At 49.8% G+C, this 23,370-nt stretch overlaps 3 protein-coding genes across 3 annotated transcripts in view; 2 read left to right on the forward strand and 1 right to left on the reverse strand.

The window, feature by feature from the left end:
• SNRPA (small nuclear ribonucleoprotein polypeptide A) overlaps positions 1 to 23,370 on the reverse strand; it is a 752,186-nt gene that overhangs the window by 252,473 nt on the left and 476,343 nt on the right. The gene's annotated exons all lie outside the window — the stretch shown is intronic.
• BLVRB (biliverdin reductase B) lies at positions 545 to 14,790 on the forward strand. The gene is made up of 5 exons (XM_080644671.1): positions 545 to 826; positions 9,094 to 9,258; positions 9,395 to 9,484; positions 10,729 to 10,857; positions 14,544 to 14,790. Exons 1-5 carry the CDS (start codon positions 748 to 750, stop codon positions 14,699 to 14,701), a joined length of 621 nt encoding a protein of 206 aa, XP_080500797.1. The 5' UTR covers positions 545 to 747; the 3' UTR covers positions 14,702 to 14,790.
• On the forward strand, positions 17,469 to 20,858 carry SERTAD3 (SERTA domain containing 3). The gene is made up of 2 exons (XM_080644386.1): positions 17,469 to 17,565; positions 19,629 to 20,858. The coding sequence occupies exon 2, from the start codon at positions 19,635 to 19,637 to the stop codon at positions 20,229 to 20,231; it is 597 nt and encodes a 198-aa protein (XP_080500512.1). The 5' UTR covers positions 17,469 to 17,565; positions 19,629 to 19,634; the 3' UTR covers positions 20,232 to 20,858.

Here is a 23,370-nt window from a genome sequence, read left to right on the forward strand (position 1 = left end):
ACCATGCCCCCCATGGTCTGGATGCATGTAGCAAGCATCACAGGCCGACACTGTCACCGAGTGTCACCATAAGGTCACACAGAACAATATCAATGCTTCCCACACGTGGAGTCACACACAGTCTCCCACTGTAATGCAGCGTTACACACACAGGATGGCTAGAGGTGTCACCACAACCATGCTCTCCTGTGGGGTTACTCACAGTCACACAGAGTCACACCCACACAAAGACACGCAGTTACACGGTGTCAAACCCGCACACCCACTCTGTCCTCCCTCACTTCCTCCCCTGTGGAGGCCCTGGGGCATAGTGTGAGTCCCAACCCACCTCCAGGCTCTGGGAAAGGGAAGAGGGGGCGTGAGCTCCGAGTCCGATGGGCGTGGCCCGCCCTGGTCCCGCCCCACCCTGGGGTCCAGAGCGCGGAGGCGGGGCACTGGGCCCGCAATTTCGTGTGGATCAGGAGTGGCCACACCTCCCAGTCTAAGAGGCGGGCGGAGGGGCAGGGCGGGGCGGCGGGCGGAGCTGAGCCCACTCTGCCCGCCCACTCTGGTCTTCTGGCTAGAGGGGTGGCCCGTTGGCCCCGCCCCTTGGCCCGAACGGGGAGCGGGGGGCGGGCTGAGGCGTGGTCCTCGCAGCCGTAGCGCCCGCCCCTCCCGCTAGAGAAGGGCGCAGAGGGCGGCCCGGCAGCCAGTCGGTTCCCGCGCGTTCTGAGGCTCCGCAGACTCCCACCCCCACGACCTCGCAGCATGTCCGTAAAGAAGATTGCCATCTTCGGCGCCACCGGCAGGACCGGGCTCACCACGCTGGCTCAGGCGGTGCAAGCAGGCATGAGCTGGGGCGGGGGTGGGAGATGTCACGGGGTGCACAGGCAGAGCACTAGGAAGGGACATGGTGGGGTCTGGCAGAGGTTGGGGCGGGCCATCAGTGCCGTGGTGTGTGAGGACCCAAAGGGCACAGTGTTAGAAGTGGGGAACGCTATGAGATCCTATTTTGTGAGTTCAAGGAATAGGAATGGGCCCTGGGAGGCTGGGGGACTCATGACAAGTTTAAATACAGGCACTTATGACATGTGCTGTTACAGGTGGTGGTGGTGGTGGTGGTGGAGGTGGTGGTGGTGGTGGTGCTGGTTAGCATACCCAGAGAGGGCTTACTAAGCCTGGCAACGCTTGCCTCCCACCACCTCCCTCTCTTCACACGTGTTAAATCTCACAGCACTAAATGTGGGGTGGGATCTAGTATCACCTTACTTCACAGATTAGAAAACTGAGGCCAGGAGAGTGACTTGCCCATTGTCATATAGCTGGAAAGTGTCAGTGCTGGCATTTGAACCCATGCTCATAACCACCAAAAGCCCACTGGTTCTTAGCTTGGACACCAAGACTGGAGGTTGGAAAGTCGGGGGAGGGGGGGTTCTGAGACCATCTAATGGAGAGAGGGTCACAGAAACTTGGGTGAAGACTTGGGGACACCTGAAAGTCAGTGAGGCTGAATATTCAGAGTTCCCCGGGAAAGGGCATAGTTGGGCAGCCTTCTGCTCCCACTGTCCAGACTTCACCAACACCCAGCTAGACCTGAGACTTCCAGATATAGGGCCCCACCCTTGGAGGTCTTGGTGACTCTGAAGATATGCACTATCTGGGTGTCCCAAAAGGGTGGAGGCCACCAGGATTGCATTCTCTGCTATCTCCTAGTCCAGCCCTCTCTTGGAGGCACTCTGCCTGAAGAATCCCCACGCGGCCCACTGCCCTCCCCCCTAGTTTGGATCTTAACTTGTGGGATGGGAGAGACAAATTTGCTGATAAACAATTGTGGGGGAGGAAGTAAGAGGAGAAGTAAGAAATGCTGAGTCAATAGGGAAAAAATAATTAAAGGAGGGGGGAAAGTGCTGAGTCACTCTGAGGATTTGGTTCCGGTGTCACTACCTTTTCCTTAATCCTGAATTCCACTGAAGTCTGCTCATCCACCCTGCTGGTCACCATTGGGGCTGCATCGTGGGGAATTGAGAGCTGGGGCTTGGGAGGCCTTGCCTTCTCTTGGTGGCTCTGACAAGACCCTGCACAGCTCAGAGCCTTGCTGTTGAATGAGCTAGGCTTTTATTAGCCCAGTGATTCTATGGGGCTGAGTTCTTAACAGGCCTGGACCCTGGTGCTAGCCTGCCCACATTCAAACCCCAACTCTGCCACTTAACCACCTGTGTGGCCAAATGCCTTGTCTGCATACCTAGGTATTTGTTCCGTGGGGATGAAACCAGTAGCAGTTGCCCTGGGGTCTTGTGATGATTAAATAATATAATATATGGAAAGTGCCTAGAACCATGTCCAGCACATAGTTGGTGCTCAATAAGCATTCCTTGACTGAATGAACTTAGATCATGGCTGTGTGATCCTGTGTGATCCTGGCCCGGTTACCTAAAATGGCCTCCGTTTCCCTATCCTCAAAAGGCATTATAATAATACCTACCTTGTAAGGTTGTTGCAATCTGGTGCTTTTCAAACTGTGGGTCATAGTGAGTTCTACATATATGCAGTTGGTTACAACAATATCTGAATGTATCACATGTTAAATATTGGTTTCATTTGTTTGTATATACAGGATTAGGCTGTGAAATATATTTTGTATTGAGGTTTGAGATAAAAAAAAGCTTAAAAAGGGCATTATCTCTGAAACTTACTCTCAACTAGTTAGGAAAACACTATATATGTTATGTATAATTACATATGTACATATAAAAATATATGTATATACACACATATAATTATGTATGTTATAAGTATATTGTATAAACATATGTGCACACAGACATAGAGAAGGGTAAAGTAAAAGCAATATGAAAATCTAGGTCTTGCAGCTTTTGTATAAGTCTGAATTTATTTCAAAATAAAAAACAGAAAACTAAAGAGATTTAAAAAAAAGGTTGGGAAATACCTTACAAATGCTCTTATTCTTTGTAAAGGGTAAAATCTGTGAAGTGTAAACCCATACTGTTTGGTATGGTAGCCACTAACTTATATTTAAATTTAAATGTTGGTTGTGTTAAAAATTTTGAGAGGAAAAACCACATTTATCTGTGGAAAGAGCTTAGCACAGCACTTCTCAAATGTCACTAATCACCAATAATGTAGCATTGATGGGTACCCTCGTGCTGAGATCATGTGTCAAAAGTTCTCACTGTCTGTGAGACCCTGTTCTTCCCCAGAAAATACCCACAGTTTACCAGGATCTGTCTTAACCAATCCAGTGGCAGTTAAGCAATGCCCACATTGGCACGCAAAAGCCCTTGCCCCTCCCAGATGCATGTGAGGGCAGCACAGGTTTTGTGTCCTTCCCTTATGAAAGGTGGTCACATGGGATGGGGACATTGGGGGATTGTGGTCTTAACTTTCTTTTCTTTAAGAAAAAATGTATTTATTTTCCAGTTACACTTGACATATCCTATATAATAAAGAGCTAATATGCTAATTAGATCGATAGCAGAACAACCGTCAGGACGACCTTCCGGATGAAGCCGGGGTTGCGAGGGCCGAGCCCCTTGCACAAATTTTGTGCATCGGGCCTCTAGTAATATTACATTAGTTTCAGGTATACAGCATAGTCCAGGGGTCCTCAAACTTTTTAAACAGGGGGCCAGTTCACTGTCCCTCAGACCGTTGGAGGGCCGGACTATAGTTTAAAAAAAAACTATGAACAAATTCCTATGTGCACTGCGGGCCCGGGACGAGTCGGCTGCTAAGCAGGACAGGCAGCAGCACTCGGCGGGCCGGATAAATGTCCTCGGCGGGACGCATGTGGCCCGCAGGCCGTAGTTTGAGGACGCCTGGTACCTTACAAAATTGATGATCTTCACTTTCTAGAGAAGACTAAAAGGGGTTTCCTGAGATTCCTCAGCCGGTAAGTGGCAGAACTAGAGTTTGAACCCCGGTCTTTGGGGCAGTAAAACCTATGCTTTGTGTTTATAAAAAGTCAGGGAGGTGGTGGCAAATATGACACAGTCTGTGGACCCATAGGACCCTTGGTTTATTCCGGGTCAGCATAAGTAGGGCCGGGAAAGAGGAAGCACACGTGGCTGGTGGGGCCTGTGGAGAGAGGGTAAAGGGTGTTCCAGGCGGAGGGGACAGCGCTTGCAAAGGCCAGGAGGCAGCATCATGTGTTTGAGGAACTGAAAGACATGCAGTGGTTGAAGAGGACAGTGGCCCCAGCACAGGGTGGAAAGGAAGACAGGCCAGATCCTGAGGGGGCCTTAAAGGTTGCCATGATGACTTCATCTCAGGGCACGGGTATCACAGGAGTGATAAGAGGGGTGGGGAGGGGGGTGGGAAGCCCTTCTGTGGAAGGCTCTATCTGGCTGCCATGTGGAATATGGATTGGAGAAGACGTGACAGGGGTCAGGAGAGCCTGGGAGGGTTACGCCAGGCCAGGAAATACATTGTGAGATGGTTAACAGGCATAGTAAGGGAAAAAAGGCATAGTAACAGCCAGCACCCATATAGCACTCATCCCTATGCCAGGCACTCTCCTAAACTTTTCGTTTGTTTTAGTTTTGTATTTTTTTAAATTTATCTTTATTGTTGAAAGTATTACAGATGTCCCCTTCCCCCACAATTTATCCCTTCTAGCTTGCCCCCCGCCCCCAGGCCTTGTCTGTGTCCATGGGTTATGCATATATGCATATAAGTTCTTTGGTTAATCTCTTCCCATCCACCTACCTCCACCTTCCCTCTCAACAGTCTGTTTCATGTTTCTATGTCTCTGGATCTATTTTGTTCATCAGTTTATTTTGTTCCTTATGAATGAGATCATGTGATTTTTTAAAAAATACGTTTTTATTGATTTTAGAGAGAGAGGAAGGGAGAGGGATAGAGAGATAGAAACATGGATGATTGGCTGCCTCCTGCACGTCCCCTACTGAAGATCGAGCCCAAAACCCAGGCGTATGCCCTGACCCAGAATTGAACTGATAACCTCTTGGTTCATGGGTCCATGCTCAACCATGGAGCCACACCGGCTGGCATAGTTATAATTTTGTATTTTTATGACAGCTTTATTAAGATACAATTCACACTCCATACAATTCACCCCTTTAAAATATACAATTCAGTCCAGCTGGCATGGCTCAGTGGTTGAGTGTCGACCTATGAACTAGGAGGTCACAGTTTGATTCCCGTTGAGGGCACATGCCCAGGTTGCAGGCTCAATCCCAGTGTGGGGCATGCAGGAGGCAGCCGATCAATGATTCTCTCTCATCACTGATGTTTCTGTCTCTCTCTCCCTCTCCTTTCCTCTCTAAAATCAATAAAAATATATTTTAAAGAATGTTTTGATTTTAGAGAGAGAGGAAGGGAGAGGAAGAGAGAGAAACATTGATCTGCTGCATCCTGCACATTCCCTACTGGGGATGGAGCCTGAAACCCAGGCACGTACCCTGACTGGGAATCAGCCTGCGACCTCTCTCAGTGCATGGGGTGAAGCCCAACCAACTAGGCCAGGACCTAGGAATTCTTTTATACACATACTAGAGGCCCAGTGCATGAAAATTCACGCACTGGAAGGGGGATCCCTCAGCCTGGCCTGCCCCCTCTCACTGTCTGGGAGCCCTCAGCGAGGGAGGTGACCCGGGGATCAGGGGAAGGCAACGCCCCCATCACACCTTTGCTGCTGCCACTGCCAGCAGCGCAAGCCTCGGCCGGCCCTGGTTACCTGAGCCTTGGGCAGCCCTGGGTGGCTGGGCAGTCACCATCTGAGGCTTGCCTGTGACTCAGGCTGGCCCTGGGCGGCTGGGGGGTTGAGGGTACTGGGGGACTCTGGAGGCGGGTGGGCCCGGCCTTGCCGCACCTACCGCCCCGGCAAGGCTGAGGGAACTGGGTGCTACCATCTTGTGGCTGTGGGCACTGCCATCTTTGAGGGCGTGACAGTCAATTAGCATATTCCCTACTCATTAGCTGTAGGTGCCGCCATCTTTGAGGGCAGGACAGTCAATTAGCATATTCCCTCCTTATTGGCTGTGGGCGCCACCATCTTTGTGACGGTGTGAGGGTCAATTAGCATATACCCTCTTTATTAGATAAGATTCTAAGTACAAAGTCCTTAGCAGAGAAACAATTTGCAAACTTTTCTCCCATGTTGTGGGTTGTCTTTTTACTTTCTGTCTTTTTCTCCCATGTTGTGGGCGCCACCATCTTTGCGACGGCGTGAGGGTCAATTAGCATATACCCTCTTTATTAGATAAGATTCTAAGTACAAGGTCCTTAGCAGAGAAACAATTTGCAAACTTTTCTCCCATGTTGTGGGTTGTCTTTTTACTTTCTGGATGGTGTCCTTAGAAGTACATAAATATTTAATTTCGATGGTGTATCTATTTTTTCTTTTGTTGCTTGTGCTTTTGGTGTTGTAGCTAGGTGTCTAACCCAAAGTCACAAAGATTAATGCCTATGTTTCTTCTTACATTTAGGTCTTGAATCATTTTAAGTTAATTTTCATATATGGTATGAGATAGGAATCCAACTTCATTCTTTTATATGTGGATATCCAGTTGTTCTAGCACCATTTGTTGAAAAGACTGTTCTTTCCCCATTGAATGGTTTTGCCACCTTTGTCAAAAATCAATTGTGTACATTAAGTTTTTAGTTCTATTTTTTTAACCCCTAAGCAATAGTGCTTTATTGATGAAACATTAGTTTCAATGGGTACAAAATGGCTGTGTAAATATTACTTAACCCTGCAGGGATCCTCAAACTATGGCCCGCGGGCCACATGTGGCCCGCCGAGGACATTTATCTGGCCCGCTGGGTGCCGCTGCCTGTCCTGCTTAGCAGCTGACTCGTCCCGGGCCCACAGTGCACATAGGAATTTGTTCATAGTTTTTTTTTTTTTTAACTATAGTCCGGCCCTCCAACGGTCTGAGGGACAGTGAACTGGCCCCCTGTTTAAAAAGTTTGAGGACCCCTGATAGAGACTATTACTTGTGTCACTTTACCAATGAAGGACCTAAGGCTCAAGGAGGTTAAGTGAATTGCCCAATGTCTAGCTAGTGGTAAGGCTGGAATTCAAGCTGAGGGTTACTTTGAGAACTAAATACGTAAGAGAGTTAATATTTGCAAGACACTTGGCACCTGGCACATAGTGAGTGCTCTATACATATTTTTTTTAAAATATATTTTATTGATATTTTACAGAGAGGAAGGGAGAGGGATAGAGAGCTAGAAACATCTGTGAGAGAGAAACATTGATCAGCTGCCTCCCGCACACCTCCCACTGGGGATGTGCCCGCAACCAAGGTACATGCCCTTGACCGGAATCGAACCTGGGACCCTTCAGTCCGCAGGCCGACGCTCTATCCACTGAGCCAAACCGGTTTCGGCACTCTATACATATTATTTATCATTATCATCATCATTGCCCAGAGTGTAAATCTCCCACTGTTTGTTTTTGAAATGATGATGACAGATTTCAAAAGAAATGCAACAAATTCATTGTTTTTCCTCTTCCTTTATTATTCTCAGAGTAAGAGATTAATCCTCTGATAGGTGATGACCAGTGAGGTTTCTTTGTTAGTATCATTATGAACTCACAGATTTCTATATATTCGATGTGTTTCCATTGAGCTCATGGCCCCATCATTTTAGCACTGCCCTCCCAGGGGCAGTGCGCGCTCCAGGATCGTCTTGCCCAGCCCCAGCCCACCAGCCATTTCTCAAGGAGCTGTGGTTCAGTTTTCAGGAGAACGATATGTAGAGGCTGACTCAGGCTGCTGTAACAAAATTGGGTGACTTAAACAACATACATGCGTTTCTCATAGTTCTGGAGGCTGGGAAGTCCAAGATCAAGGTACCAACAGATGTGGTTTCTGGTGAGAACCTTCTTCCAGGCTTGCAGATGTCTTTCGTACATGATGGAGAGAGAGCTCTGGTTTATCTTCCTCTCCCTCTAAAGACACTAATCCCATCATGGGGCCCACACTCATGACCTCATCTAAACCTACTTACCTCTAAACACCATCACTTTGGGGGGACATATCAGTCCATAATAGAGCCCACCATTAATCATTTTATTTTTTTACTAGAGGCCCGGTGCACAAAATTCGTGCACGGGTAGGGTCCCTAGGCCTGGCCAGTGATTAGGCGGGGCCTTCCTTCATTCCACGCTGCCCCCTGGTGGTCAGCACATGTCTTAGCAAGCGATCAAACTCCCGGTCTCCCAGTCCAGCTCAGGAGGGGACAATTTGCATATTAGTTAGCCTTTTATAGTGATATAGATATCACCATTTGCAATACACCCAAACACGAACCTCCTTTGTCATTGTTTTAAGAAAAGGATAATTATGTTGGTTGTGAACTTTAAAATGGGTATGTAGCCCTGACCGGTTTGGCTCAGTGGATAGAGCATCAGCCTGCGGACTGAAGGGTCCCAGGTTCGATTTCGGTCAAGGGCATGTACCTTGGTTGCGGGCACATCCCCAGTAGGGAGTGTGCAGGAGGAAGCTGATCGATGTTTCTCTCTCATCGATGTTTCTGACTCTCTATCCCTCCCCCTTCCTCTCTGTAAAAAATCAATAAAATATATATTTAAAAAAAATAAAATAAAATAAAATGGGTATGTATGTGGGGGAGGGGAGACACGAGTTATCAAAAATTCTTTTGGGAGGAAACCTGCCAAGGCAATGTTCAAAATCTTTAATGACCACTAAGGCAGGGCCTGGCCCTGCAGAAATAAGGCCTGGGGCACCAATCCCAGCACTGGGCAACCTTTGGGCAACTCATGTCTTCCTCTGTGCCTCAGTTTCTTCCAGGACTATGGATGCCAGTGTGATACCAGATATTAACCCTTCAGTTGCCAGAGGGTGGAGAAGTCTGGGGGGCCCAGGGAGGCCCTTGGAGGCATCAGTGCAGGTTATTTATGAACTGGCATGAAGGAATGGCCCAATTTTAACAACTACCTCAATATCAACTGTCGGTATGCCAGCAAAAATGTTTGGTGGCCCCTGCCTCAGAACAGGGGACCAGAAGGATGTATTGGAGGGCTCATGGAACCCTCCAGGAGCCCAGGAGTGCCAGCCCGAGAGCCTACTGACCTGCCTCTCTGCCCTTCTTTGTCCACAGGTTATGAGGTGACAGTGCTGGTGCGGGACTCCTCCAGGTTGCCCTCGGAGGGGCCCCAGCCAGCCCACGTGGTAGTGGGCGATGTTCGGCAGGCAGCCGACGTGGACAAGACTGTGGCTGGGCAGGACGCTGTCATCGTGCTGTTGGGCACCGGCAATGACCTCAGTACTCGGCCCCCCCTCTGCCCACGGCCCCCACCTGCACCTCGGCCCCCAGCACCTCCCCCACCCCCTGCCCCACCTCTGCCACCCCCACCACCGCCGCCACCCACCAGTGACAGCCACTCTCTGTCCCCTCTAAGGTCCTACCACAGTGATGTCCGAGGGTGCCCAGAACATTGTGGCGGCCATGAAGGCCCATGGTGTGGACAAGGTCGTGGCCTGCACCTCGGGTGGGTGGTGGGGTCACAGGGATGGGGCTGAAGGGTGTGGGAGGGGGCGGTAAATGGCAGCCCAAAATCCTTTGCAAGGTGGCATTGGAGCCATCTCAAGTTACTGTGCATTTATGGAGCACCAGTTGTGTGCCTAAACCTTGCTGGGAGATGCCAGGGACATAGTGGTGACCAAAACAGCCCTGGGCCTTACACTCCCGGATCTCACAGATGACAGGGAAGAGGTAAACAGAGCGGTCATCAAACAGTGACAGGCCACAATTATCAGGGCCTCGACTCGGGGGAGGCAGCCAAGGCAGAGAGGTCAAGGCCAGGATGGGGGCAGCCTAGAGGACTTCAAGCCCAGAGGAGGCACTAACACAGCCTGAGATGAGGTTAAGGAGAGTTCTAGGGGAAGTGACAGAGCTCTGGATACACAGACGACATCTCTGCCTTCAGAGCTCTCCAGTTATGGGAGATGAGCATTAAAAAACCAGTTGCCCCAAATAATCCAAACTGAAGGCTTCAGGGTACATAACGAGCAGTTAATGCTAACAGGTAGCATTTCCTGAGCACTTACTGTGTGCTAGGCACCATGTCAGTGCCTTAGAGATGAATGCCACTTCATCCTCACAAAACTCTTTTGAGTACACTTGTGGCGGCACATGGCTTACCCAAGTTCACACAGCTTGTGGCTGCGGAGCTGGTGTGTGAGACCAAGCTGTCTTGTCTCCACCAGCCACATTCTTCACCTGTTTCCTCACACCAGTGCCTCCCAGAGTGGGAAGTGACATGAGGGAGGGCTGCATGGTAAGATAGCGGGACTCTGGGCAGAGGGATCAGCCTGGTTGTGGAGGCTGTGAGGCCAGAGTGTGGCTTCAGCAGAGCTAGTGAAGGGGCGAGTGTTGAGGTCGAGGTCTGATGGGGCCAGGTCAGGTGGGGCCTTGTGAGCCCTGATGGGGATTTGCATTTACCCTGAGTGAGATGGAGCCATGGATGAGCTCCAACCCCTCCGGGTGTTCACAGGCCCCTTCTGGCTGCATTCAGGGAACAGATTGTGAGAGCAGAGGCAGGGAGAACAGCAGACAGAAGCAGGTGGGGTGGGAAGCGGTCAGCTCTTATGTGGCCTATGAGAGATTTTGAGCCTGAAACAACTAGAAGGCAGCGGTGAGCCCCTGCGGGGTTTTGTCCTGACACTAAACTGGCAGACTGAGGGCCTGGCCAAGCTGTCCTGCCTTAGCTGACCCTGCCCTGTGTCCTCCCAGCCTTCCTGCTATGGGACCCGACCAAGGTGCCCCCACGACTACAGGATGTGACCAATGACCACATCCGGATGCACAAGGTGCTGCAGGATTCGGGTCTGAAGTACGTGGCCGTGATGCCGCCCCACATAGGTGAGTGGGGCCAGGACCCAGCAGCAGGGTCGCCACCGGCCTGCCCCCTCCTGTCCTCTGGGGACATCTACCAGGCCTTGCCTGGCTCACCTAACATTGCAAACCTTCCCCTCCACACTTCCTGTCCTCTTTCCTGCTTGATTTTATTCTCCTTTCTAACGTATTTTTAGTTATCTCTGTGGGACAACCCATTCTCATTTATTCTGACTCAGTGCCCAGAGCTGACTAGGCTCAGGGAGGCTCGCACCTGAGGCTGCCCAGTTGCTGGAAGGCTTCCTCCCAGACACACGGGTGGTTGACGCAACCAGTATGTAGCCTCCCCTAACGTCAGATCTCAGTGCTGCTTCTGCTACTTTCTGTTTATTAGAAGCGAGTTCCTAGGACAGGCCCAGAGTCAAAGGAAGGGGGCTTATACTTCACTACATGTCATCGTTTCTTATTTATTGCGTGTCTCCCTCACTAGGGTGCCCACTGTTTGGAGGAACGGATCTTGTCTTGGTTAGATCACAGCTGTGTTCCTAGTGCCTAGATCAGGACCTGGCATATAGGAGATGCTCAGTAAATATTTGTTGGGTGAACAGTAAATATTTGTTGGGTGAATTAATACAAGGGAACCTCCTCTCATGATGGTGTTGTGGAGGGAACCAGTAAACTTCACCTGTGCCCGCTTTCCCCCTACCGGGTCTGGAATCCACACTGAGAGACAGAGTCAGACACAGGGAGAGAGCCATTCATTCAATAGATACCTCTTGCATTTGAACTGTGGCCCTGGCCACCATGACGAGCACTGGCATTAGAGCCTCTGCTCTCATGAGGCTTACATTTCTAGCGGGGGAGATCAAGAAAGGACAAAACCCGCAGGGGATCTCGGCTGCCTTCCAGTTGCTTTAGGCTCAAACTGTCTCTCACAGGCCACATAAGAGCCGGATATTACTGGCAGGCAGTGCTACAGTGAGTGAAGAAACAAACACGGTGAAGGGAGTGTAATGGTTGCCGTTTATGAAGTGTAGGCTGTAAAGGAGGTGGCTTCCTGCATTGAGGGAGAGAGGACTGGGATGAGGAACAGCAATGAAAAGACCCAAAGGCCTGACCTGGAGGAATAGTTCTGCTTCACCCTCTGCTTTCTGGGGCCGCTGACAGGAGTGAGGGATGACATACCCTAGAGCAGCCTTGGGCAAACTACGGCCCGCGGGCTGGATCCGGCTGTTCTATCCGGTTCTCTTGCTCTCCCCTCCGCTCCTTTACTTTGAATTTATATTAGTTCACACAAACACTCCATCCATGCTTTTGTTCCTGCCCTCTGGTCCAGTTTAAGAACCCATTGTGGCCCTCGAGTCAAAAAGTTTGCCCACCCCTGGCCCTAGAGGGTACAGTGAAGGAATGCACAGGGTGCAGAGAAACCTTCTAAAGCAATGGTTCTCAACCTTTCTAATGCCGCGACCCTTTAATACAGTTCCTCATGTTGTGGTGACCCCCGACCATAAAATTATTTTCGTTGCTACTTCATCACTGTAATTTTGCTCCTGTTATGAATCGTAATGTAAATATCTGTGTTTTCCGATGGTCTTAGGCCCTACAGCAGTGGTTCTCAACCTGTGGGTCGCGACCTGCTAGCAGGGTCACCTAAGACCATCGGAAAACACAGATATTTACATTATGATTCATTAACAGTAGCAAAATTACAGTTATGAAGTAGCAACGAAAATAATTTTATGGTCGGGGGTCACCACAACATGAGGAACTGTATTAAAGGGTCGCGGCATTGCAAAGGTTGAGAACCACTGCCCTAGAGGGTCAATTAAGGTTCAGTGTTTAGATTCAATTAAGGGATTGTATCAGGACCCTATAGATACCAAGTTCCTGAGCTTTGACTCAGTGGAGAAGCTGGGTGAAAACTCCAGCCCTTGGCCTCTGAGTCTCAGATTCCTCGTCTGTAGACAGGGCTCATATTACTTCTTGACCTGCTAGGTTTGAAGTAAGTACCTAGAGAGGTCATGCCTAAAAGTTATTTTAACACAGAGTACTTTTCAAAGTTTTTTGTATGTGTGCATGCAAAACTATAAAACCTCCAGAAAAGTTGAAGGAATGAAATGTTTCTGAATACTCAAATTCTTTATTTAGGTTCAGCTTTTAACATTTTGTCTTGTTTGCATTTTGCCCTATTTTTCTATATCTAACTGGCTATCTATCAATTATCTACACATTTACCTAATGTTATACACACGTACACATATATAACAGTATTTTTGACTGAACCATTTCAGAGTAAGTTGCAGACATTGTCACACTTCATTCCTAGAACCTCCATCGACATCTCCCAAGAAGAACATTTGTGTACAAGCCAAAGGACCTTATTGAACCAAGAAAATTAACATGAATGCTATCATACCATTTAGTATCTATGTCATATTCAAATTTCCCCGATTGTCAAAAAATATCTTCTAATCTCCCCCTCCCCCCCAAAATCAGGATCCAATTGAGGCTCACTCATTGTGATTAGTTGCTATGTTATCTTAAATGTGAAACAGTCCTTCTTATCTTTTTTTTTTTTTATTTTTTTTTTATTTTTTTTTTTTATGTTTCTTGTAACATGAACCAGGCCTGGTGTCTTTTTAAATGCCTTACATTCTGGATTTCTGATTATGTTCTCACAGATGCAAATTAAACATTTTTGGTAGGAATGCCATGAGGGTAAGGGTGTGTGTTTCTTAGTGCACACGATTCCAGGTTGTCCCTGTACTGGTACGCTGCCTTTGATCCCTAAATTAAGTTGGTCACCAGCAAATGTTTTGTTTTGTTTTTTAATTATTATAATGCAGCCACTAGATGCCCTGTAACTGCCCATCATGCCTGTCTGCTGTTTCCACTGTCTAAGAAAGACCTAGTTGTACCCCTGGCATCAGGACACTGACTCCATATTCACAAAGTCAGAAAAATATGTTCTTCCACTGCCTACAGAATCCAGTCCCATGCCTGGGACATGCCACTCCGTCCTTCCAGAGGGGTCCGGAGATAGGAAAGCATCCAGATGGAGAGACCCAGGGCAAATCTAGCCTTTGCCACTTGAAAGTGGCTTTCTCTCTCCAAGATTCAATGTCCCCATTTATAAAATAGAATTAACAAATAGTTCCTAGCCCGTTCTTTGCTTTATTTCTCCCCATCTAACATACTGTGTATTGTACTTTCTTATTAGTTGTCTTCACCCAGCAAGTGGCTACATGCTGAGAGCAGGAATTTCTGCTTTGTCCCTTGCTGGGTGCCCAGCACCTGACACATAATAGGTCATCAGAATTTGTCGTATTAATTAAATAAAGGGTATAGATTAGTGCTCTGCACATGGGAAGGGTTTCACATAACATGGCTCTTAATACCATCATGGCTGGGCACACTGTAAGCCCCCTGGGGCCATCGTAGTGATCACATGTTGGGGAACCAAGAAAGAACATCCAGCCGAAACCGTTTTGGCTCAGTGGATAGAGCGTCGGCCTGCGGACTGAAGGGTCCCGGGTTCGATTCCGGTCAAGGGCATGTACCTTGGTTGCGGGCACATCCCCAGTGGGAGGTGTGCGGGAGGCAGCTGATCGATGTTTCTAGTTCTCTATCCCTCTCCTTTCCTCTCTGTAAAATATCAATAAAATATATTTAAAAAAAACATCTTTACTAGCCCCTCTATCTTTATTTTGCAGGAGACCAGCCACTGACTGGGGCCTACACAGTGACCCTGGATGGACGAGGGCCCTCAAGAGTCATCTCCAAACATGACCTAGGCCACTTCATGCTGCGCTGCCTCACCACCGATGAGTATGATGGGCACAGAACCTACCCTTCCCACCAGTATGACTAGGGCTCTGTCCCTGCCCAGGAGGACAGCATCCTGGAGAATGGAGCAATAAAGCTTGAGCCAAGAGCTTCAGATTATGCTGGAAGTTTCAACTTGGCTTTGGGTATCTGTGTCTCTGTCTGCCTGTGTGTAAGATTCTCTGGGTATTCCTTCATGTCCTCAGTTGCAGTTGATTGTTCTGCACCCGGCCCTGTGTTGGGAACCTAGTGGTGACTGTGAGGACCCAGTGGTGACCAAGATAGCTGTGAGCTTTGCCTTCACATATCTCACAGTCTGAAGTGACAACCCACAGTGGCCAGGGCTCTGATGGAGGAAGCACAGTGGGCTGTGGGAACCTAGAGGGGATACTTGATCTAACTTGGGGAGCACATAAGGCTCTGTTGAAGAGGGGAGATCCTACCTGAAACCTGGTTTGGTAAGAATGAGCCAGGAGAAGGTCCTAAGGCGTGATGGCTTCTGGGCAGAAGGAACCACATGAGCAAAGGGCCAGGAGGCTGGACAGCAGATGAAGAACTACAGTTAATAATACTTTTCTCAGTGGTGAGGAGTGGTCAGCCCAACAGGCTGTTCCATGGATGCTAAATTGTGCAGAGTCATTGTAAAAAGTTTAAGCTCTATCCTGAGGTTTTATGCAAGGACTGGAACAGGGGAGAAGTCGGGGGGAACAGTCAGGTTTGGGTTTTATAAAGCTTCCCTTGGCTACTGTGTGAAGGTGGGTGGGAGAGGGACAAGAGTGGAAGCTGGGAGCCCAGGGGCACCAGGCAGAAACCTTGAGGGGAAGAGAGTGGGCAGAGCCTAAGTAGACCGGCCATGAGGGAGGGAACGGTGGCAACCTGGAGGAAACAAGGCTGTACCCTGGGGACCAGGTTACAATGGGGCCTCCCTGACATGAGGATCCTGGAGGAGGGACAGGTTTGGGAGGGGGGAGGGGGAAGAACTGTCCCTGCTTAATCATGTCCCCATGGAATCTACTGTCCCTGCCTTTGTTCCCCAGAGACACCTTTCCCAGGCCTGAGTGAGAGCTGCTCCTCTCTTCCTACCTCCAGCCTCTTCCCAGCTCCCCGCAACACCCCATCCCCACGTCCACCACTCACAAAATCCATTCCAGTCTTACACTGTTTCTGCAAACGGCAGGATGACTTGGTTGTCAGATTCCAACCAGAGAGAACTGGTCTGGGGTAGCCTGGAGAAAACTGCCTCCCCCTCCTCTTGGTGAAAACTTGTGTGTGTGTGTTTGTGGGGGGTGGGATACTACTCGTTCAAACTTTCTGGGCACTGGCACTGTTGCATTCCTGCCCTCTATTTCATTCTGCCACATTGTCTGGGCATTTAACTATTTTTCACTGGATGCCTGCTTGTGCCCAGCGCTCTGCTAGGTGTTGCTGTGACCATACAGTTGGTGACCGAGATAACCTTGGTACCTATCCTCAGGGAGTCCACAGTCCAGATGGTGACAGCCCAGGGAAAGGATGAGGGAGGCATGGGCAGATGGGTCAGGGTTTCAGTGGGGAAAACAGGATCCCATGAGAACCAACCCACCCTGGAGCGTCAGGGAGGGCTTCCAAGAAGAGGAACCCTTTGACATGATTTCTGATGAGAGGCAGCCTGGGAGTTGAGGGTCTATTTTCAGAATGGGGAAACAAGTTGAAAGGTCCAGAAACTTTTTTCTTTTCAATTCTTTTTTTTAAATTTATCTTTATTGTTGGAAGTATTACAAATGTTCTTAAATCCTTTTTTTATTTATTTATCCAGAAATCTTTTTTTTTAAGTTGATTTTTATTGAGGTAACAGTGGTTATTCCATTTTGTAAATTTCAGGTGTACGACATTACAATTCAATATCTGTATACTGTATGGTGTGCTCATTTGACCCCCTTTAATTTTCACTTTTGAGTACTTGCTATGTAGCTGGCATTGTTGTAGGCACTGGGGATAAAGAAGAGAAAAACACACACAAAATATCTGTGTTCATGGTGGTGGAGGGCACCGGAAGCCAATTCAAAAAACGAATTGGTGTGGCAGGATGCTAGGGAGCAAGGAATGTGCCTCGGGCCAGACCGTGAAGGGCTTTGAGGCAAAAGTAAGGAGTTTGGACTTTGTACCCAGGGGAGCGGGGAGCGGTGAACCAGTCTCCAGCAGCGCAGGTGCCATCCGGAGAGAGGCAGGATGGGGCGCCAGGCGGGTGCGGGACGGACGGGCCGTCAGGAGACCGGCTGAAGGAGTTCCGAAGATTAAGGGGGTGGAGAGGTAAAGTGCCGAGAGGGGCAGGAGGACAGGGGAAGCGAAAGGAGGGGCTGCGATCGCCCAGGCAACGTACGCCGCGCGAAACTATTGGCTGGCCTTCGGCGGCGTCATCCTCCCCGCAGCGCCCGACCTCGGAACGCAGGTTCGCGGCCTCGGCTAGTGGCTCCGCCCCGCCCTCCCGGGAAGCGAAGCGAAGCGGCGCGGCAGCCCGTCTTGCTCTGCACGGGCTCAAACCTGGCATAAAGGGTTTCAGCGAGCAGTGCTGACCAAGCGCGAGCGAGGACAGCCGCTGATTTGAAGGAAACAGTCTCGATGTCCCCGCCACCCTCCACCCCACAGACGTGGCCCCGCCCCCTGGGGAGTCGGAATTCTTTAAAAGGTCTCGGACGCTAGGGAAGGGAGGGCGGGTCGTCCGTCTCCGGGTGACAGGGTTAGCTCCGCCCAGCCAGTCCGCGCCCCGCGGCGGGCAGGATTCCAGCCAATCGCGGCTCGCGGCTCGGCTCGGGGCGGAGCTGGGTGAGCCCGAGGCCAGAGCGAGAAGCCCCGGGAGGCGAGCGAGGCCCCTACCCACCACTGGAGGGTCGCAAAACTGCGGATGTGCCAGGAGTGAACCTGGCAGCCGAGGTGAGGGGCGTCTGCCCTGCTTGAGAACTGCCTTGGGTTGGGGGAGGTGGAGGCGCACCCCGAGAGTTGTGGAGGCGGACTCTGGGTGGGAGTGGGGAGCGCAGATTCAGAGTGACGGATAGGGTTTGGAGATCGGAGACTGAATTCGAAATCTTGGACTGGAGGCGAAGTTGCTGGGGCAGGATCTTCAAGTGGAGGGAGTTTGAAGCTGGGACCTGCGGTATTTGGAGAAGCGAGAGAACCAGGGAAGGAACTTTTGGGGCAGGGAATCTGGAGATTGGGACAATTCCGGTATCCCTGACGGGTTGAATTCGAGGCTCTGGTGTTCTGGAAAAGGTGGGAGGGGTTGGGGTTGGGATCCTGGGCATTTGGAGAAGCGGGAGAACCAGGGGCAAGCAATCTTGGTTTCCCAGACGCAGTGGGGGAGAGAGGGTGCTGGGGAGAGTTATGTTCAGGTCTTGGAGCCGGGGGGAGTGGGAGTTGGAGGTGAAGTCAAGAGTTTGTTTGAAAGACAGGAGAATAGGCGAAAGGTCTCAAAATTGAGAGACCTAGTGTTCCAAACGGAGTGGATGGGAGAGCATTTGTAGTCTTTGAACGATGTGTTGGCGTCTGGGTCCCTGGACACGAGAGCAGTTTGGGGGAAGACTCCAGGGCCTTCTGGGGTCCGAAAGATCCGGAGAAAGCAATGTTAGAACTGCAGTCTGGGTGGGGGGAGGGGTGTTCCGGGCGCGGAGCTCTGACCCGCAGCCCTGGAAGCAGCGAGGGCGGGGCCCTGCAGGCGCCAGGCAGCTGAACGTCCGGGTTCCCTTCCCCCACCCGCTCCGGGCGTCTGTGCGCATGCCCTGGGGAGGGTGGGGGAGGTTCTTCCTGTGGCGTGCGGAGCTCCCTGGGGGTTGCAGTGCACGCTCAAGTCTACGTGTGTACCTGGCGGCTGTGGGCCCACATTTCCCAGAAGTCCTAGGACCAAGTTGGGGCGTGGCTGGCTGCTGAAGGGAGCTCTGTGATGGGGGCGGGGTCTGTAGAGGACCGAGGTCTGGTTGGATAGGTCGGGAGGAGTGGGGCTTGGCGTAAATCGAGTTCTAGCAAGTTTTTCTATGGGGCCTCAAGTCAGGGGAAGCCTAAGGCGAGGGCGGAGGGAATGAGGAAGGCCCCTTCTCTCCCGTTGGGAGCGCGCTCATTCAGTTAGGAAAACGGCGTGGATAGAAATATACTCTGAAAGAAGAGTCTTGAAAAATAGGTGAGGTACCCAAACAGGGCTCCCGGTGGCTGGAATATAGTAGGCACTCAATAAGTAAAATTATTGAATTAATAAATGGCAACTAACTCTTGTTCAGTAAGTATTTCCTGTGTGGTGAGCCCTGTGCATATCACACGTGGGGTCTCCTTGATGTGGTGAGAATTTTTACAATCCCCATTTCATAGGTGAGGAAACTGATGCCCAGAGAGGTAATGTCACTCACTTCCCAGAATCACGCAGGTGAGCAGTGTGAAAGGTAGAATTTAAACCGAGGGTTCCCTGCTTCCAGTCTAGGTCTCTGTATTCCACACCTGTCTTGTATGTGTCACATTTGAAGAAATGAGTGTTGTAGAAGCCCCAACCGGGTAGTTCAGTGGGTTAGAGCATCACTCCCATACACCAAGGTTGAATTGAAGGTTTGAACGCTTAAATAAGTGGAACAACAAACCAGTGTTTTTCTCCCGCTTTTCCCCTTCCTCCCTTTCTAAAATCAATCAGTATTTTCTTTTTTTAATGAGTACTGTGGAAAGAATAGCTTTAAGGCTCAAAAGGATTTGAGTTAGGATACTCATCTTGCAAATGAGGAAATTTCGTTTCAAGGAAAACTCACTATTCTGGGCGACCGAGGCAAGTAAGTGGGATTCAAACCCAGCTATGTCCCGGTCTTATTTGTCTTAGTCACATACAAAATGGGATTCATACTATCTCCATTTTGTAGATGAAAAACTGAAGTTCAGATCATTAAAAATCAACAACAACCGTGCAGGGGATTCAGGATTTGAACCAGCCCCACTGTGTCTGACTTGCCCCTCCCTTCTTTCCACAGGGCACCATGGTAGGAGGCTTGAAGAGGAAACACTCCGACTTGGAGGAAGAAGAGGAGGATGAGAAGTGGGACTGGAGTCCAGCAGGCCTTCGAAGCTACCAGCAAGCCCTGCTCCGAATTTCCCTAGACAAAGTTCAGCGAAGCCTTGGGCCCCGAGCGCCTAGCCTCCGAAGGCATGTCCTCATCCATAACACCCTCCAGCAGCTTCAGGCCGCGCTGTGTCTGGCTCCAGCACCTGCCTTGCCCCCTGAGCCTCTTTTCCTGGGTGAGGAGGACTTCTCCTTGTCAACCACCATTGGCTCTATTCTCAGGGAGCTGGAGACTTCCATGGACGAGACCGAGACCCCTCAGAATCCAGTGGCTCCCCCAGGTCCCCAGAACGAAGAGCTGCCCCAGCCTGATCCAGTCTTCTTAGAAGCTCTGAGCTCTCGATACCTGGGGGACTCAGGTCTGGATGACTTTTTTCTGGACATTGACACATCCACTGTGGAGAAGGAGCCTGCACTGGCCCCACCGGAGCCTCCTCACAACTTCTTCTGTACCCCAGGGTCCTGGGAGTGGAATGAACTAGACCACATCATGGAAATCATTCTGGGATCCTAAAACTTGGATGATTGAAGGGTGCTCCCTCCACATCTCAGCCTCAGTGAGCTGGATCCCTGGGTGCAACTGTGTGTGTGTGTGTGTTGGTGGAGGCTTTAAGCAGTGGCTGGCCTCCTTTCCTCCCATATCAGGGTTCCATAAACTGTATTGCGTGTGTGTGTGTGCGTGTCTGGTTACCAAAGCCTTCTGTGAAGGTGTGTCTTCCTGAATTAATTTATCTGTTCCAAATGCCTTAATGAGACTCTGTTTCTGGGAGTCTGATTTCCCACTGCCACATTTCTTCTGCCTTCTCCTCCAGTTCTTAACTCCTTTTGTGACCACTGGGGCCTCAGGGAAGATAAGCTGGGCCTGTCAAAGAATGACAGAGACTCTGCCTCTTGTACCTGGAAGGAGTAGGAGGTGCTGGCCTCCTCCCCCAAGGCTGAACCCCCACCTCCTTGGCAGGACCCCAGTCCCAGCAGCCTCCTGATGTATAACCAGGCCGGACCACGTGCAATAGGTGGAAACCAAACTGCTCCGTGCCGCGTTATTTAAAAGAAAGGCGGGTTTTGTGGTGGTTTGGGGGTGGGGAGGGGGGTAGGTTTTGATTGTAATTATTATTATTTTTTTTTTAATAAAAGTATTTTGGAAGGGATGGTATTGCCTAAAGTTTGTAAACAGTGGATCAATGAGAGGTACCTGGTAAGTTCCTAGACACCTGTACCCTTCCCTGTCAAAGTTGGGGCAGGTATACCATTAAATGTAATATTTATTGAGTGTTTGTTAGAGCACTGTTCTACCCACTTTATTTGAATTAAGTCATTAAATCTTCACAGTTATATAGAAGTAGATACTATAATCACGTTGACTATAGGAGGAGCCTGAGGTTCAGAGAGGCCAAGTCACTTGTTCAGGGTCACACAGCTAGTAAGAGCTGGGAGCTAGGACTCAAAACTCCATACACCTCCAGAGCCTGGTTCTTCACTGGCTTCTTGGTAGATTTAGACTCCCCAGCCACATGGGTAGACAGGAGGGAGAAACTGAGTCACATGAATTATGTGTCAAAAGGTACACATCAAACCCATGACCTTCCAGTGCAGGCTGACGCTCTAACCACTGGCCAGCTTGCTCAGTGGTTAGAGCGTCAGCCTGCACTGGAAGGTCATGGGTTTGATTCCCAGTCAAGGGCATGTATCTGGGTTGCAGGTTTGATCCCTGCCCCCCATGTTACATATATGTTTTTACCTTCTCCCCCTTTCCCCTCTCTTACACTCTAAAATCAGTGGAAAAAATATCCTCACTCCTTGGGTGAGAATTTAAAAAAAAAAAAAAGCCCGGCCGGTGTGGCTCAGTGGTTTAGCATCAACCTAGGAACCAGCAGATCACAGTTCAATTCCTGGTCAGGGCACATACCTGGGTTGCAGGCTCAATCCCCATTGTGGGGCGTGCAGGAGGCAGCCGATCAATGGTTCTCTCTCATCACTGATGTTTCTCTCCCTCTTCCTTCCTCTATGAAATCAATAAGAAGAACATATATGTAAAAAAGATAGGGCTTTCTGACACTTCAAAGTCAACCCTTTCGTTGTATGAAATGTGCTGCTGAGGCCCAGAGGAGGAAAAATAGCATTGGCGAGGAAGCACAGCCCAGGCTAAAGTTAAGGTTCTAAGGATTTATTGGGAGGTACAAGCCCAGGCTGGTGAGAGGAAGGGGGAAAAGGCCAGGGAAGATACAATGTGATAACATTGCTACTGCACTGGCTGTGCCTCCACAAAGTCTTGACGGGCAGCAAGTGAGTTTACACAGCTTTAGGGACTTTTCTGGAAGGGTGGTAAGGAGGAACCGCACTGGCCTAGTCCACAGGCAAGGAAAAGGGGAATTTTGCCTGTGCTTTCTGACTTAAAAGCCAGATGCTAATCCTGAGAGGGGCATTACACCGAAGTCTGAAAGCAGTGGGGTAACTAATAGGTGGGTGCCAATCAAGAAAGGATGGGCCACGAGGACCTCACGAAGGCACATAATGCCCACATCTTGATACGGTCTTACTTGGAACTTTCAGTGACTTCTCACGCAGAATAAAACCCCAACTTCACTAAAGCCTGTGAGACCTGACAATCTTGCTCCTAACTGGCCCGCTTTCCCCTCCGCCCTCCCTCACCTCCAGCCATTTTGGTCTCTTTTCATCCCAAACTCATTTTGACCCTGGGCCCTCTGCATTGCTGTTAACTCCCCAGAGGATGCTTCTCAGAGAGGCCTTCCCTGAGTTGATGTCCAGATGCCCCAACACCCCATCATATTCTGTTTGACTTTGTTAGTAGCACCCTCCCAATCTCCAGTTATTTATTACCTGTTTATGGTTAACGTCCTGGCCCACTGGAAACTCAGAGAAAGGGGTTTTGTCGGTCTGAGTCCAGCTGTATCCCTGGTGCACAGAACTATGCTTGGCATAGGTGGGCACTCAAAAAAATTATTTTTGCTATTGTTGAAAAAAATAAACTGACTTTGCTATGGCCAACGCTCCCTCCCACTTCTCAGAACTCATCTCAACACTCCCTCCCTCGCTCCTATGCTCCAGCCACATCATTCTCTACCATCCTTTAAACGTACCAGCATGTCCAAACCTCAAGACCTGAAGTAATACTTGCCTCATTGAGCCATCCTGCAAAGTGTGTAAAAGGGGGCCTATGCACACCAAGGATTCCACTTTCAAAATTGCTCAAATTTATTGAGTGGCTACTGTGGGCCTGGCACTTTTCCTGGCACATGAGTAAAACAGGCAGTTCCTGGTTTCAAAAAGCATTATAGTGGGGGGAGGCTGAAATACACACAATAAGTAACATGTACAGTCTGTCAGGTGGTGATAAATGATGTAGAGAAAAAGCATGAATGTGATGGGGGTGTCACTATGTGGATGGAAGACTAGAGAAGGCATCAGTGAAAAGGTGTGATTTGAGTAAAGACCTGAGGGAGGTGAGAAGTGAGCCAAGTGAATCTGGGGGGCGGAGGACGGGAGGCGGAGCTGATCCTGGCAGGGGAAACAGCCAGTGCGAAGGCCCTGAAGTCAGAGCAGGATGGAGAGTTTGGGGACCCTGAGGATGTCAGTGTGGCTGGAGCAGAGTGAGCAAGGGGGAGAGTACTAGGAGTTGAGGGGGACTAATCGTG

The sequence above is a fragment of the Plecotus auritus genome (genome assembly GCF_963455305.1).
Source record: "Plecotus auritus genome assembly, chromosome: 10".
Lineage (NCBI taxonomy): Eukaryota > Metazoa > Chordata > Mammalia > Chiroptera > Vespertilionidae > Plecotus > Plecotus auritus.